Source organism: Misgurnus anguillicaudatus, chromosome 8 (genome assembly GCF_027580225.2).
Source record: "Misgurnus anguillicaudatus chromosome 8, ASM2758022v2, whole genome shotgun sequence".
NCBI classification, from domain to species: domain Eukaryota; kingdom Metazoa; phylum Chordata; class Actinopteri; order Cypriniformes; family Cobitidae; genus Misgurnus; species Misgurnus anguillicaudatus.
The window spans coordinates 20,445,228-20,462,776 of NC_073344.2; the positions used below are offsets into that span (position 1 = coordinate 20,445,228).

Here is a 17,549-nt window from a genome sequence, read left to right on the forward strand (position 1 = left end):
TTGAGCCATCTAGCCTTTATATACATATCTATGCCCCAGAGTGTGCATGTTAAGTTTTAGCTCATAGATATTACACAGATAATTAATTATAACATGTTAAAATCTCAAATTTGTAAGCCTGACCAAAGTGTGCCGTTTTTGGGTGTGTCCTTTAAAATGCAAATGAGCCGATGAAATAGAGACAGAGCGCAGTTATGCAAATTTGAAAACCACGCCCACCGGGGGGGAATGCAATCCAACCGTCTCCATTGACTTTGTATTGCGAGAAGCCGCCTCCTTGTCATTTCTGGCTTATAACAAAAAACTGAATAATGCCTAAAAGCTGCTGTGTGACAATATGTACAGCTAACAAGCCAAAGAACCCAGAAATAAGTTTTTATAAGCTGTCGAGCCGTAAAACCCAGTCTTTAAGGAGAATAAAGTGGATCGCCGACTACGTTTCCCCCTAGTGGACGCAGTTGTACTAATAGAAGTACTATGAAAAGTTGCCTGTATCCATTTTTGTATGTTTAAACGCTCGTTTTTTTGGGGTCGACAGCTTATAAAAACTTATTTACAGATTAAACTTAAAAACAGAATGATACCTAAAAGCTGCTGTGTGACAATGTGTACATCTAACAATCAAAAAAAAAAAAAAAAAATACGTTTTTATAAGCTTTCGACTTCAAAAAACGAGCGTTTAAAGACACAGAAATGGAAACAGGCAACTTTTCATAGTACTCCTATTAGTAGAACTGCGTCCAATAGGGGGAAACGTAGTCGGCGATCCACTTTATTCTCCTTAAAGACTGGGTTTTACGGCTCGACAGTTTATAAAAACTTATTTCTGGGTTCTTTGGCTTGTTAGCTGTACATATTGTCACACAGCAGCTTTTAGGCACTATTCAGTTTTTTGTTATAAGCCAGAAATGACAAGGAGGCGGCCTCTCTCAATACAAAGTTAATGGAGACGGTTGGATTGTTTTCCCCCCGGTGGGCGTGGTTTTCAGGTTATGACGGGCTGCGCTCTGTCTCTATGCAAACACTGATCACAATGATGGTGGTTTGTTGTAATTGAAACTCAATTGTGCTGTCAAGTCCTTCTTTTCTCCCTCTTTCTCTCTGCACTAAATAGCAGTGCTGTGGTTGGATAGTGCAGATAAAGGGGGCGGTATTATTGTAATTCGCCTTGCGAATCTGAACAACCTAATTTTTCACATGCTTGCAGAAAATGGCTTACTCAAATTAAGTTACTGGGTTGATCTTTATCACATTTTCTAGGTTGATAGAAGCACTGGGGACACAATTATAGCACTTAATCAGGAAAAAAGTCTAATTTTCACGCTATGACCCCTTTAAATGGATTGTATAATTAATTCATTTCGTTGCCATAAGTAGCCCACTGTTGGTTGGGCAGTGACTCGCGTGAGTCCCTCCACCTCCCACTGTTATCCACCTCTGAATTAAAATGCTGGAAATAAATCTGAAGGACAAAAAGTTGATTGTTTAGCATTTTTTTTCATCAAATGTTTCAATGAATAAATAAAAATATTTATAATAATTATGCAAGATACAAAGTATAAACAACAAACAAGTTATTACCTAAAAGAAAAATGTTTTGTGTATAATGGCCCTCCTCCTCCCACTGTCATCCACCTCTGAATTAAAATGCTGACAATAAATCTGTAGTGCAAAAAAGTTGATTGTTTAGCTTTTTTTTATTAAATGTTTCAATAAATAAAAAATATTTATAATAATAATGCAAGATACAAAGTATAATAAACAAACAAGTTATTTACCTGAAAGAAAACATTTTTGTGTATAATGGCCCTCCTCCTCCCACTGGCATCCACCTCTGAATTAAAAAGCTGGGAATAAATCTGTAGTGCAAAAAAGTTGATTGTTTAGCTTTTTTTTATTAAATGTTTCAATAAATAAATAAAAATATTCATAATAATTATGCAAGATACAAAGTATAATAAACAAACAAGTTATTACCTGAAAGAAAATTGTTTGTGTATAATGGCCCTCCTCCTCCCACTGGCATCCACCTCTGAATTAAAATGCTTGAAATAAATCTGTAGTGCAGAAAAAGTTGATTGTTTAGCATTTTTTTCATTAAATGTTTCAATAAATAAAAAATATTTATAATAATAATGCAAGATACAAAGTATAATAAACAAACAAGTTATTTACCTGAAAGAAAACTTTTTTGTGTATAATGGCCCTCCTCCTCCCACTGGCATCCACCTCTGAATTAAAATGCTGGAAATAAATCTGTAGTGCAGAAAAAGTTGATTGTTTAGCATTTTTTTCATTAAATGTTTCAATAAATAAATAAAAATATTTATAATAATAATGCAAGATACAAAGTATAATAAACAAACAAGTTATTTACCTGAAAGAAAACTTTTTTGTGTATAATGGCCCTCCTCCTCCCACTGGCATCCACCTCTGAATTAAAATGCTGGAAATAAATCTGTAGTGCAAAAAAGTTGATTGTTTAGCTTTTTTTTATTAAATGTTTCAATAAATAAATAAAAATATTCATAATAATTATGCAAGATACAAAGTATAATAAACAAACAAGTTATTACCTGAAAGAAAATTGTTTGCGTATAATGGCCCTCCTCCCCCCACTGGCATCCACCTCTGAATTAAAATGCTGGAAATAAATCTGTAGTGCAAAAAAGTTGATTGTTTAGCTTTTTTTTTCATTAAATGTTTCAATAAAAAAAAAATATTTATAATAATGATGCAAGATACAAAGTATAATAAACAAACAAGTTATTTACCTGAAAGAAAACTTTTTTTGTGTATAATGGCCCTCCTCCTCCCACTGGTATCCACCTCTGAATTAAAATGCTGGAAATAAATCTGTAGTGCAAAAAAGTTGATTGTTTAGCTTTTTTTTTCATTAAATGTTTCAATAAATAAAAAAATATTTATAATAATGATGCAAGATACAAAGTATAATAAACAAACAAGTTATTTACCTAAAAGAAAACTTTTTTGTGTATAATGGCCCTCCTCCTCCCACTGGCATCCACCTCTGAATTAAAATGCTGGAAATAAATCTGTAGTGCAAAAAAAGTTGATTGTTTAGCTTTTTTTTTCATTAAATGTTTCAATAAATAAAAATATTTATAATAATTATGCAAGATACAAAGTATAATAAACAAACAAGTTATTACCTAAAAGAAAAATGTTTTGTGTATAATGGCCCTCCTCCTCCCACTGGCATCCACCTCTGAATTAAAATGCTGGAAATAAATCTGTAGTGCTAAAAAGTTGATTGTTTAGCTTTTTATTCATTAAATGTTTCAATAAATAAATAAATAAAAATATTCATAATAATTATGCAAGATATACAAAGTATAATAAACAAAGAAGTATTACCTGAAAGAAAACTTTTTTGTGTATAATGGCCCTCCTCCTCCCACTGGCATCCACCTCTGAATTAAAATGCTTGAAATAAATCTGTAGTGCAAAAAAGTTGATTGTTTAGCTTTTATTTTCATTAAATGTTTCAATAAATAAAAAAATATTTATAATAATTATGCAAGATACAAAGTATAATAAACAAACAAGTTATTTACCTGAAAGAAAACTTTTTTGTGTATAATGGCCCTCCTCCTCCCACTGGCATCCACCTCTGAATTAAAATGCTGGAAATAAATCTGTAGTGCAAAAAAGTTGATTGTTTAGCTTTTTTTTTCATTAAATGTTTCAATAAATAAAAAAAATATTTATAATAATGATGCAAGATACAAAGTATAATAAACAAACAAGTTATTTACCTGAAAGAAAACTTTTTTGGTGTATAATGGCCCTCCTCCTCCCACTGGCATCCACCTCTGAATTAAAATGCTGGAAATAAATCTGTAGTGCAAAAAAAGTTGATTGTTTAGCTTTTTTTTTCATTAAATGTTTCAATAAATAAAAATATTTATAATAATTATGCAAGATACAAAGTATAATAAACAAACAAGTTATTACCTAAAAGAAAAATGTTTTGTGTATAATGGCCCTCCTCCTCCCACTGGCATCCACCTCTGAATTAAAATGCTTGAAATAAATCTGTAGTGCTAAAAAGTTGATTGTTTAGCTTTTTATTCATTAAATGTTTCAATAAATAAATAAATAAAAATATTCATAATAATTATGCAAGATATACAAAGTATAATAAACAAAGAAGTATTACCTGAAAGAAAACTTTTTTGTGTATAATGGCCCTCCTCCTCCCACTGGCATCCACCTCTGAATTAAAATGCTTGAAATAAATCTGTAGTGCAAAAAAGTTGATTGTTTAGCTTTTATTTTCATTAAATGTTTCAATAAATAAAAAAATATTTATAATAATTATGCAAGATACAAAGTATAATAAACAAACAAGTTATTTACCTGAAAGAAAACTTTTTTGTGTATAATGGCCCTCCTCCTCCCACTGGCATCCACCTCTGAATTAAAATGCTTGAAATAAATCTGTAGTGCAAAAAAGTTGATTGTTTAGCTTTTATTTTCATTAAATGTTTCAATAAATAAAAAAATATTTATAATAATGATGCAAGATACAAAGTATAATAAACAAACAAGTTATTTACCTGAAAGAAAACTTTTTTGTGTATAATGGCCCTCCTCCTCCCACTGGCATCCACCTCTGAATTAAAATGCTTGAAATAAATCTGTAGTGCAGAAAAAGTTGATTGTTTAGCATTTTTTTCATTAAATGTTTCAATAAATAAAAAACATTTATAATAATAATGCAAGATACAAAGTATAATAAACAAACAAGTTATTTACCTGAAAGAAAACTTTTTTGTGTATAATGGCCCTCCTCCTCCCACTGGCATCCACCTTTGAATTAAAATGCTTGAAATAAATCTGTAGTGCAAAAAAGTTGATTGTTTAGCTTTTATTTTCATGAAATGTTTCAATAAATAAAAAAATATTTATAATAATTATGCAAGATACAAAGTATAATAAACAAACAAGTTATTTACCTGAAAGAAAACTTTTTTGTGTATAATGGCCCTCCTCCTCCCACTGGCATCCACCTTTGAATTAAAATGCTTGAAATAAATCTGTAGTGCAAAAAAGTTGATTGTTTAGCTTTTATTTTCATTAAATGTTTCAATAAATAAAAAAATATTTATAATAATGATGCAAGATACAAAGTATAATAAACAAACAAGTTATTTACCTGAAAGAAAACTTTTTTGTGTATAATGGCCCTCCTCCTCCCACTGGCATCCACCTCTGAATTAAAATGCTTGAAATAAATCTGTAGTGCAGAAAAAGTTGATTGTTTAGCATTTTTTTCATTAAATGTTTCAATAAATAAAAAATATTTATAATAATAATGCAAGATACAAAGTATAATAAACAAACAAGTTATTTACCTGAAAGAAAACTTTTTTGTGTATAATGGCCCTCCTCCTCCCACTGGCATCCACCTCTGAATTAAAATGCTGGAAATAAATCTGTAGTGCAGAAAAAGTTGATTGTTTAGCTTTTATTTTCATTAAATGTTTCAATAAATAAATAAAAATATTCATAATAATTATGCAAGATACAAAGTATAATAAACAAACAAGTTATTTACCTGAAAGAAAACTTTTTTGTGTATAATGGCCCTCCTCCTCCCACTGGCATCCACCTCTGAATTAAAATGCTTGAAATAAATCTGTAGTGCAAAAAAAGTTGATTGTTTAGCTTTTTTTCATTAAATGTTTCAATAAATAAAAAAATATTTATAATAATTATGCAAGATACAAGGTATAATAAACAAACAAGTTATATTACCTGAAAGAAAACTTTTTTGTGTATAATGGCCCTCCTCCTCCCACTGGCATCCACCTCTGAATTAAAATGCTTGAAATAAATCTGTAGTGCAAAAAAGTTGATTGTTTAGCTTTTTTTCATTAAATGTTTCAATAAATAAATAAAAATATTCATAATAATTATGCAAGATACAAAGTATAATAAACAAACAAGTTATTACCTGAAAGAAAACTTTTTTGTGTATAATGGCCCTCCTCCTCCCACTGGCATCCACCTCTGAATTAAAATGCTGGAAATAAATCTGTAGTGCTAAAAAGTTGATTGTTTAGCTTTTTATTCATTAAATGTTTTAATAAATAAATAAAAATATTCATAATAATTATGCAAGATATACAAAGTATAATAAACAAAGAAGTATTACCTGAAAGAAAACTTTTTTGTATATAATGGCCCTCCTCCTCCCACTGGCATCCACCTCTGAATTAAAATGCTGGAAATAAATCTGTAGTGCAAAAAAGTTGATTGTTTAGCTTTTTTTTTCATTAAATGTTTCAATAAATAAAAAAAATATTTATAATAATGATGCAAGATACAAAGTATAATAAACAAACAAGTTATTTACCTGAAAGAAAACTTTTTTGGTGTATAATGGCCCTCCTCCTCCCACTGGCATCCACCTCTGAATTAAAATGCTGGAAATAAATCTAGTGCAAAAAAGTTGATTGTTTAGCTTTTATTTTCATTAAATGTTTCAATAAATAAAAAAATATTTATAATAATTATGCAAGATACAAAGTATAATAAACAAACAAGTTATTTACCTGAAAGAAAACTTTTTTGTGTATAATGGCCCTCCTCCTCCCACTGGCATCCACCTCTGAATTAAAATGCTTGAAATAAATCTGTAGTGCAGAAAAAGTTGATTGTTTAGCATTTTTTTCATTAAATGTTTCAATAAATAAAAAATATTTATAATAATAATGCAAGATACAAAGTATAATAAACAAACAAGTTATTTACCTGAAAGAAAACTTTTTTGTGTATAATGGCCCTCCTCCTCCCACTGGCATCCACCTTTGAATTAAAATGCTTGAAATAAATCTGTAGTGCAAAAAAGTTGATTGTTTAGCTTTTATTTTCATTAAATGTTTCAATAAATAAAAAAATATTTATAATAATTATGCAAGATACAAAGTATAATAAACAAACAAGTTATTTACCTGAAAGAAAACTTTTTTGTGTATAATGGCCCTCCTCCTCCCACTGGCATCCACCTCTGAATTAAAATGCTTGAAATAAATCTGTAGTGCAGAAAAAGTTGATTGTTTAGCATTTTTTTCATTAAATGTTTCAATAAATAAAAAATATTTATAATAATAATGCAAGATACAAAGTATAATAAACAAACAAGTTATTTACCTGAAAGAAAACTTTTTTGTGTATAATGGCCCTCCTCCTCCCACTGGCATCCACCTCTGAATTAAAATGCTGGAAATAAATCTGTAGTGCAAAAAAAGTTGATTGTTTAGCATTTTTTATTCATTACATGTTTCAATAAATGAAAAATATTTATAATAATGATGCAAGATACAAAGTATAATAAACAAACAAGTTATTACCTGAAAGAAAACTTTTTTGTGTATAATGGCCCTCCTCCTCCCACTGGCATCCACCTCTGAATTAAAATGCTGGAAATAAATCTGTAGTGCAAAAAAGTTGATTGTTTAGCTTTTTTTCATTAAATGTTTCAATAAATAAAAAAATATTTATAATAATTATGCAAGATACAAGGTATAATAAACAAACAAGTTATATTACCTGAAAGAAAACTTTTTTGTGTATAATGGCCCTCCTCCTCCCACTGGCATCCACCTCTGAATTAAAATGCTTGAAATAAATCTGTAGTGCAGAAAAAGTTGATTGTTTAGCTTTTTTTTTTCATTAAATGTTTCAATAAATAAAAAATATTTATAATAATAATGCAAGATACAAAGTATAATAAACAAACAAGTTATTACCTGAAAGAAAACTTTTTTGTGTATAATGGCCCTCCTCCTCCCACTGGCATCCACCTCTGTATTAAAATGCTGTAAATAAATCTGTAGTGCAGAAAAAGTTGATTGTTTAGCATTTTTTTTTCATTAAATGTTTCAATAAATAAAAAATATTTATAATAATAATGCAAGATACAAAGTATAATAAACAAACAAGTTATTACCTGAAAGAAAACTTTTTTGTGTATAATGGCCCTCCTCCTCCCACTGATATCCACCTCTGAATTAAAATGCTGGCAATAAATCTGTATGGAGAAAAAAGTTCACTGTTCAGCAACTTTTCCACTTTTCCTTTAAATGTATCAATAAAAACATTCAAATGTTTAAAACAATTACACAAGGTACAAAGTATAATAGACAAACAAGTCATTACCTTAAACCTCCCATTGTCCTACACCTTGGGCAGTTGTAGCCTAGTGGTGAGAGTCGGGCTTTTAACCAGATAGTTGCCGGTTCAAGATTTCCGGCCGGTGGGTTGCAACTGTGGTGCTTTAATCACGGCAACTTTGCCTAATTGCTCCCCGGGTGCTGGGGTAGCTACCCACTTCTTTGTGTGTGTGTGTGTGTGTGTGTGTGTGTGTGTGTGTGTGTGCGTGCGTGCGTGCGTGTGTTCACTACTCACTGTGATGGGTTAAATTCAGAGGTCTCATTTTAAGTATGCACTGCATACTTGACAAGCATGTCACTTTCACCTCTGAATTAAAATGCTGGCAATAAATCTGTAGGGCAAAAAAAGTTCATTGTTTTTCCAATAAATGTTTTAATTAAAACATATACAAATATTTATAATAATTGCACAAGAAACAAAGTAAATTAAACAAACAAGTTATTACCTAAAAAAACCTCCACCTCCCACTTTCATCCCCCTCTTAATTCAATTGCTGGCAATAAATCTGTAGGGCAAAAAAGTTCACTGTTTAGCATTTTTTATTTTTCCATTAAATGTTTCAATTAAACAAATACAAATATTAATAATAAGTACACAAGATACAAAGTAAAATAAAGAAACAAGTTATTACCTGAAAGAAAAAAATGTTGTGTATAAACCCTCCACCTCCCACTTTCATCCCCCTCTTAATTCAATTGCTTGCAATGCCTATTCTGTTGGCAAAAATGGCATGCATGGCATGTTTCAGCAACTTTTCTATATTTTTCCTTTTAAAGTCTGTGTAACTGATATTAAATATGTGTTTTGAGTTTGTCACACCACAGATTAATAATAACATTCGTAATTAACCACCCACCCAAATTTATAAAGGGTTTATATAATTTTGATCTCGACTTAAAGCCAGTCAACATTAAAGTACCAATAACAGCAATAACTTGCCCGCACTAAGAGATGTGCTTACTGTCAGTTCACCCAGTGTTGTCAGATATTTAAACGAAAAACAAAATTTTTTTTACTAAACAAAATAGGCTAAGTTCAAGCTTTGTCTTTCAGAAATAACTCAGAGACATCGCTAACACCAATCTGCACCAACTCGTCACTTTAAACATTTCCTAAAGTGTCTCATTAATTGCTAAAACACACCGTATAAAGAGGATTTTAATCATAATCTGGCAACACAGCGAATGCTGCGTCCGCGCTGCATCATTTATACTACAACGAACATACAGTAGTTAGCCGTCAAAACTTGATTATATATACGCAGATGCCAATATAACACGTTTTAAATGGCTAATCCGTCATTTAAAGGGCATTTAATTTCTGAAATGATACATTTAACGACGGCCATGATAAATAACTGTTATTTCACAAATATATTCACAGTAATTACAATTTACGTCTTTGGGTCGTCGTGTTTCTTTTCGTGTGATAGGGTGGGATGAGTTAACCTCGAGACAAGAGTTGACACACTTCGAACATGGACCTCTCCAACCGAAAATACATGATTTTTAATAATACAATTTGCTTAACATTTAACAACATCGAAATATTACTGTCTGGATTATCTGCCTGCATTCCGACTAGCTGCGCCACTTGTTTGTTTAAACAAAACCGGCTAAAGATTATAAGTACGTTTTACACAGTACACAGTTTAAAAAAAAACGTTGGATTCCGTTACACATATTGGCGCTTTTTTTCTTAGCCCAATGCACAGCAAAATTATTTTGTTGAGGAGTTAAATTACGTTAAAACCAATTTTTATGTCTAACATTTAGTTAAATAATTAAGTCAAATAATTAAAATGAAATGATTACAATAATTAAAGCATATAACTTACACGAGTGTCTCGCAACGTCTGTTTTCTGCACCTTTACTGTTCTGATACTTGCCTTAGAATGATGGAATAATCCAGTTCTAAACATGCTTGAGTGAACGTTCTATATGACGTCATAATGGGTTTTTTTACAGTCTATGGGGGAATTCCCTGAAACGCGTCTGTGTCACGTGGCGGTTTCATTGGACGCACGTGCGTTGTCACCAGTCTGGGCAGTCTGTTTAATGGTCTGACCAGTAGCTAAACTGAACTCTGCAAAAAATACCTAATTAAAAATAACAAATGTTTTGGTTTCCTAAAGAGGTGAAGACGGCGATAATAGTTAACCACTAACTTTATGTGAAGGGATGGAGCTTGGCAGCGTATCTGTCGTTAACATTGTATATATTAACACAGTAACGTTAGCTCACGTCGTTACCGGAAGCTAGTTAGAGTTTATAAAGTTTAAGATGTGCCTGAAAATTAAACTAGATAAATCTGCATTGTTTCCCCTTAATGTCCCCGTTTTACAGCACGTCCAAAACAGCAAATACACTGAAAAACCCGATCAGCAGGTAACCTTTGTAGTACCAGACCTGAGCAATCATGTAATTATTCTTGTTACCAGCAGAGGGGGCCGCGAGCTACACTGATTTAGTTGCGCGCCACTGATTTAGCGAAGAAGAATTTACTACGAGACACGAGAAAGCGTCATCAAGTTATCAATCAAGTTATCATAAGATATGAGTCTAAGTTATCGGTTTTTAAGGTACTAACTACTCATTTTAAATTAAAGTAATAAACCAATAAAGTGAACTGATCACAGCATGGTACTAAGCATTTGTTTTGTGTAGGCTAAATGTATTTTTCATTTTGCATTATTCCTTCTGTTCTTCACGTTAACAATGCTATAAAATGAGCTGAAGTAGTATTTTTTAATGAGATATTTCATATCTATGCATTGTTTTAAAAAAGGGAAAAATAGATTTAGGTTACAGAAATTGTTCATTTAATTGAATTAGAAAACTACAAAAATTGACTTTCTTAATATTTTTATCTTGTTTTCTGTACAAATATCAAAAAAATCTTAAAACAGCTTCCTTGATGAGCAAAATGAAGAGAAAATAAGGCACGTTTTTAGAGCAAAAATATCAAATTCATGCTTAAAACAAGCAAAAAATCTTCTATTTTCCTTTAATTTTGCTTACGAAAAATTGCTTACACTGTAAAAAAATTTCTGTAGAAATTACAGTATTACTGGGTATTACTGGCAACTAGCTGCCAGTTACTTACCGTAGATTTTACATTTATGTTATTTACTGGCAACATTTTGTTCAAAGTTAAATGAACATGAAACATTTTTAGACTTTATCTTATACAGTAAGTTACTGGCAACCAGCTGCAAAATTACAGCAAATTTTTTTTACAGTGTATGAGAATGAGTTTAATTTTAATTTAAGAATTTTAAGATATTTGTACTGAAAACACGATAAAAACAAGTAATTTTTGCAATGAACCCACAACAATAAAAAGAAAACTTTCAAAAAAATTGTGTCCTCATTTAATTCATAGATAACAAATGAGATTTTATTGTTGACCATTGAACTAAGAAATGTCCCCGGTTTTCATTAAATGTGGTCACCTTAATATAGAAGGTATTCAACTTATCTGGTTATAGTTATTTGCAAAAATGACAAACAAAGCCAGTTAAATTTTGAACCAATTGCCAAAAAAATGAACTTGTGGTTAATGATATTGTCCAAGGTGGAAGGCATTTCAGATCTGCATACACTTCTTTATAATTAGATGTGCCTCCTATTGTGATACAAGATATTGTATGACTTTATCTAGAGAAAAGCTCTTAGAGGTCACAGTCACAGGTAATACTATAGAACTGGGGGGGGGGGCTAGAGGTTCTGGATTATAGTAAACTCAAAATTAGACTGTCAATAGAATTTATGAAGCATAAAGTGTTTACAATATATACTTAGAAAATACATTTAACTGGGGGCATAGATTTTTGTAACATGACAGGGAGTGAATTACAACCATTTTTGGGTTAACAACAAATACCAGAGATGAAAGCACACACACAAGAATAATTTAATCATGCACAATCATTTTTTTATTTGCAGTGGAGTAACATACAATTTTAAACGGCTCTACATTGTGCCCACAATCAACCCATTACATCATTGACATTTGGTCCATTTTGTTGAATTGCAGCAAGCAGATGCCAACCGTACTTGAAGGTAGTCTTGCCATCTTAAGAAAAAAAAACCACGACAAACTGTATAGGCCACTAAATCTAAATTTAATTAAAAATGAAAAGGATTTAAATTCATCCAAACCTGGGATACAGTCTTCTCATACTTCAAGTGTCCTGGGATCAACGCCTCCACATTTGTAGACGAGGTGTCCAGCAGTAGTTGTGGACTTGCCAATGTCCACGTGTCCAATGATGACCAACTTCTGGATCCTATGTACAGCCATATTATCTGTCGTTTGGTTGCAGTGTTTTCCACACAAACAAAGATTGTATTACACACTCGTTCCCTGTACGGTTTGAAACAACAACGATGTTAATAGTCATGGGAGCCACTTAAGTACCGATCATGATGATTGAGTCCTGGTGTGATCAATAATGAAGGCCACGCCCATAATGAACGCCAATCCATTATAACCACTACTACACATACTCCATTAAAATTTACTAACATGCTTTTTATGTCAAAATAACACCTATGTTAACCTAATAAAAAATTCGTACACTTAACTGACCTGATTCTGACTTAAATAACTTTGTAATCCCAATTTGCACACCTTACAAACACAATCTGAGAATAATTTATGCTTACATCATAGCACAAATATGAAATTGGTGTGCATGTTTTTTTGCAATTGTTACAAGTTTCATTCAACAAAAGGGAGTGAATATTTGTTCACATTGAACATCCTTTAAAAAGAACAAATAAAGTCCCAGAGAAAACCACATGATAAGAGGAAACCAATAATAGATATTAAAACTTTTATTAACAGAAATGAATGGTCACAATGTCAAACACAGCAATCACAAACATAGATTAAAACATAATTAACTTAGTAGGTCAGCTTGGATGCCATGGAATTAGATTCATTTCCATTAATCCTGATGTTGAATCATTGAAATTCATACGGCCAATCACAAAACTAGTATTCAGATTGTGTTGTAGTGGGATGTAAACTTCACAACATGTCTACAGTTCTATTAGCTGTTCATCTTTCTCTTGCGTAAAGAGGTATGAAACGGATTCCAGGATGAATTCCAAGATTTTCCTCCAGCTGGTCACATACCAAATCTTATACAGGAATTCTCCAAACAGAACCAATAGGAAGACAACAAGCAAGCCCATGAAGATTCGATCAATGTGGTGCAGCACCTTCTCTTTAAATGTACGCTGGTCCCATGGCACTGCTGCCCGAGCGTCACTGTAACGGCCAAAATGAAGGAGGGCATCCTCTTCGCTGTTTATCTCCTGAGGTCCATCATCTTCTTCTGCCATTGTGCTTCTTCAAAAGTCAGGTCCTTTAAAAACTTGCTGATAATGCAACTCTGGGCATGAATAAAGCTCTCAAGAATAAAGCTTAAAGTAATTGAACTTGACAGGTTTCAGTCTGTTTATTGAAATAAAATAAGCATGCTGTATTTGAATCTAGTTGGGTATTATTCTTGGCATGGCTGGTTTGTGTTTCAGACTGAACAGAATAGACCGGGATTATTCAGAACTCGCACCTCACTAAGTAGATCACTGAGACTTAGTGACACTCAGCAGATTTTTAAAATCCTCTATATAAGTAACAGATGGCAAGCACACGTAAAAAGGTACTAGTTTGGAGCAGACAAAACTGCAATCAAACAACTATTGATTTATTTAAAGTCTTTTTGCAAAATAACTTCTGTAAAAAGGAACGATGTTGGTTTAAACCCAATTAAAAGTCCATTTTGTGACTAGAAATTTATTTATCAACATCATTAATATTTTATGATACACAGATAAACATATTTATAAGGAGTAAAAACTATTGTAACTTTTCATTATCTTTATACATTATAAATTGTTTCATGATTACATTTTGATGAAAAACTAAGAGGCTTTTGAAAGGGGACATCTGACTTTCCATGTTTAATGCTATAATTGGGTTCCCAGTGCTTCTATCAACTTACAAAATGTAAAAAAGATCAACCCAGTAACTTAGTGTTGGTAAACCATTCTCTGAAGGTATGTGAAAAATTAGGTCATTGAAATTTGTCTCCCCTTGTGATGTCAAAAAAGGGGATCTTTTTAATAATTGACAGCACAATGGAGTTTCAATTTCAATAAACCACCATTATAGTGATCAGTGTTGATTATACTTTATCAGTTCATTTGCATTTAAAAGGGGCAAACCCAAAACAGCACATTTTTGCTTAGTGTCAATTTTATAATTGTCGTCATAAATTATCTATATGGTATTTTGAGCTATAATTTAACAATGTACTCTGGAGACACCAAGGGGTTATTTTACATCTTAAAAAAAAAAGTGATAACCCCTTTAATGTCAGGGTTTTAGTATAACAATATTCAGTAAAATGCATTTGTCCTAGATAACAAAAGTAGAAATATTCAGTGGCTTGCTGTAGGCAACACTTTAAGGTGCCAACCAAAATATGCTTCCTCATTCCAGTTTTCAAATTTGAGCAATTTAGTTTGATTCATCTTTCCAAAAGTTATACTCCTAAAGCACGACTTGTAAAGGTACTCCATAAAAATCACATTACCAGTACTGACCCTTACCATACAAAGCATTACGGACATCATGTCAATTTAATATATCATGTTAAACCGTGTTATATAAATCTTAAGAGGGTCATTGACTTAGGTTACTGATTCCATAATGTGGCCATCTAGCGCAAAGAATGAAATAATGTAACGACCTCATACAGCTATATCTTGGAAAAACAAACAACACAGGAAACGATATCAGATCTTTTCTGATTTTATTTTCATGCATAAAATGCACAGGATGTCATAGGTGATTTGCTTCACATGGGCTTTGGAGGAGCTCTGGGAGCAGCACCCTGCAGAAAAGAAACAAAACAGTTAAATATATATAACTAAATAAAAAAAATTAGATCATTGTGTATTCCTGTAGCGTTATTGGCAGAGCATTGCTTAAGCAGCAGATGGGTCACAATAAAATATACACACTTTAAAAGTCCCTTTGGATAAAAGCATCTGCATAAATCTATACTTACGCTAGGCCTGAAGCGGGGAGGTGGTGTCCGGTCCTTACGAGCCTCCCGGGATCTGTTTCTCACCACCTTACTGTGGATGGCACAGCTTACACAGTAATGCAGCTTCACGTACAGCTTGGGCAATACATATGCTAAACACAAAGAAACAGAAGTGTTTTAGTTTTCAAGATAAAATTAGAACCTAACAAGTATACTTTACATAAAATGCATATCATACACTTCAATTTTACTTTAAACTATTACAAAAAAACAAGCACTATGAGAGCAAAAACAATTAAGCTGTTTTATTTAGTCTAAATCCTATCCCATATGTATATGTCCCATTGAATAAATATTCAATGCTCCGCTTCAGAAATTGTATGTGCTCACTATTTGTGATCTTGTCTGTCAATCTAATGATGAGATTTGGAACATCAAAGTTTGATTTCACATCGAGTTCAATGTTTGTCATGACCTCACTCAATCAAAATTAAAGAGATCAAGGTTATATTTTTAAAGAATTTTCTATGCATTATGTGGGATGACTTAATGTAACAAGTAAATCACAAAAAGAGACTTAATCTGGGTTTTCACAGAATGGGACACGTTTTCTTCCCCAACTTGTATAATTGGTAGTGTTGAATATCTAAAAACAATGCAATGCTTTTCATGGCAGTCACTTACAGTCAAACACACTGGCTTCAGAGATGTCTCTCACGGCTGCAGCCTCCACGATGTTCCTGATGACAAACTTCTTGATGGCTTTGTCCTTAGGAACGCATCGGGCACAGTTCGTGCAGCGGATGGGCTGGACATGTCCACGACCCTTCTTAGCACGTCCGTTGTTCCTTCTCTTCTTAGTCTGGCATTAAATAAAAATCTGATAAATTGTGTGCACATCAACAATTCAATAAGGAGAACAGAGTAAAGACCAGAAGAAATTGGTATTTTCATCGGGGGATTTAACTCGGCTTTAGCGCTAAGCACCAAAGTGTTTATTTATGCATTATGAAAAATGGTCTGTAAGCTAACTAGTAATAACGAAACACCAAGTAATTAAAGGAAATTATGTTGTTTTAATAATGAATGCGTGGCCTGCCAGTACCGCGTGCTTCTAAGTTACAGTAGCAAGCACATGCTTGGTTGCTAGCCGCGTACACCAATTTCACACTTTTAACAGTGCAACGGTGCGAGAAAGTACCATATATTTGGCCAATTTAGATACCTGATTAACTACTTAATGTGGTCACGCGTTAACTTGACAACATAAAGACAATTTCATATACTAAAATACATTTTCAGATCATTCGCGATCGCTCGAGACTCACCATCTTGAACGAGAGGCAGGAAAGAGGACCGGAAGAGGCGAACCGGAAGTAAAAAGCCTTCCTCCGCTAGAAAAAATAAATAATAAAAGTTCATATAGTCATTTCTTAGTTATAGACTTTTTTCGTGATTCGCTGAAATATATAAACATTTTTTGGAAATATGTAATGTACAAGAATGTATTACACATGGGTAAGACAGTTTATCTGTAATAAGGGAATTACTTTTTCGCGGAAGGGTAGGCATTAGTACGCGTAGACCTACGGTCACAGAGATGATGTCAAATGTATCATGTATTAACATTTACGGTCATGAATGGGGCCGTATTATGACCTATATTCCTATAACAACATATTAAACTTAAAAGTTAAAAATAAATAAATATATATTAATAGTACCCTTAGAACACACCGGAATTTACAAGTAGCCAATTGGAGACCTTTGTAAGCAATACGTCATAAGCGGTCGCAATTTTCGATGCAAAATAATAGATAATTTGAACGTAAATGCATATAATAAGTATAAACGATCTTTATTGAAACATTTTTATTTTCAATGGAAATGATTAAAATCCATATATCTCTTTTTTTCTGGTAGGATAGCTTCCATTACAATTCTTTAAATGATTAATTCACCATAAAACGTGACACGTAGATTGTTAATTTTTTTTTAGCAACTTACTGACATACCCGACTATTTAAAATGATATAATAAATAAATAAATACTATGGAAGCAGATTTTCTTTCCATTGCATCTTATGCAACTTTTATCCATTTGAACCTGCACACTGCAAAAAATGATTTTCAAGAAACATTTTCTTCGTATTTTTTTCTTGTTTTCAGTAAAAATATCAAAAAGTTCTTAAATTAAGGTGTTTTTTCTTGATGAGCAAAACGACCCAAGAAAATAAGTCTTGTTTTTAGATCAAAAATATCAAATTTAAGTGATTT

At 32.1% G+C, this 17,549-nt stretch overlaps 1 protein-coding gene across 1 annotated transcript; it reads right to left on the minus strand.

The window, feature by feature from the left end:
* Nucleotides 1-15,018: 15,018 nt before the first annotated feature.
* On the minus strand, nt 15,019-16,666 carry rps26l (ribosomal protein S26, like). Its single transcript, XM_055214153.2, has 4 exons — nt 16,601-16,666; nt 15,957-16,134; nt 15,294-15,424; nt 15,019-15,116 (listed from the first exon to the last, which is right to left on the minus strand). Exons 1-4 carry the CDS (start codon nt 16,601-16,603, stop codon nt 15,081-15,083), a joined length of 348 nt encoding a protein of 115 aa, XP_055070128.1. The 5' UTR covers nt 16,604-16,666; the 3' UTR covers nt 15,019-15,080.
* Between the last annotated feature and the right edge of the window lie 883 nt (nt 16,667-17,549).

Excerpts from the sequence above, each read along its gene's own strand:
- rps26l (XM_055214153.2), bottom strand. Across the intron at positions 15,425-15,956 it reads TGAAGCCAGTGTGTTTGACT|CATATGTATTGCCCAAGCTG; the intron begins GTAAGTGACTGC and ends CTTTGTGTTTAG. Across the intron at positions 15,117-15,293 it reads CTCCCCGCTTCAGGCCTAGC|GGTGCTGCTCCCAGAGCTCC; the intron begins GTAAGTATAGAT and ends TCTTTTCTGCAG.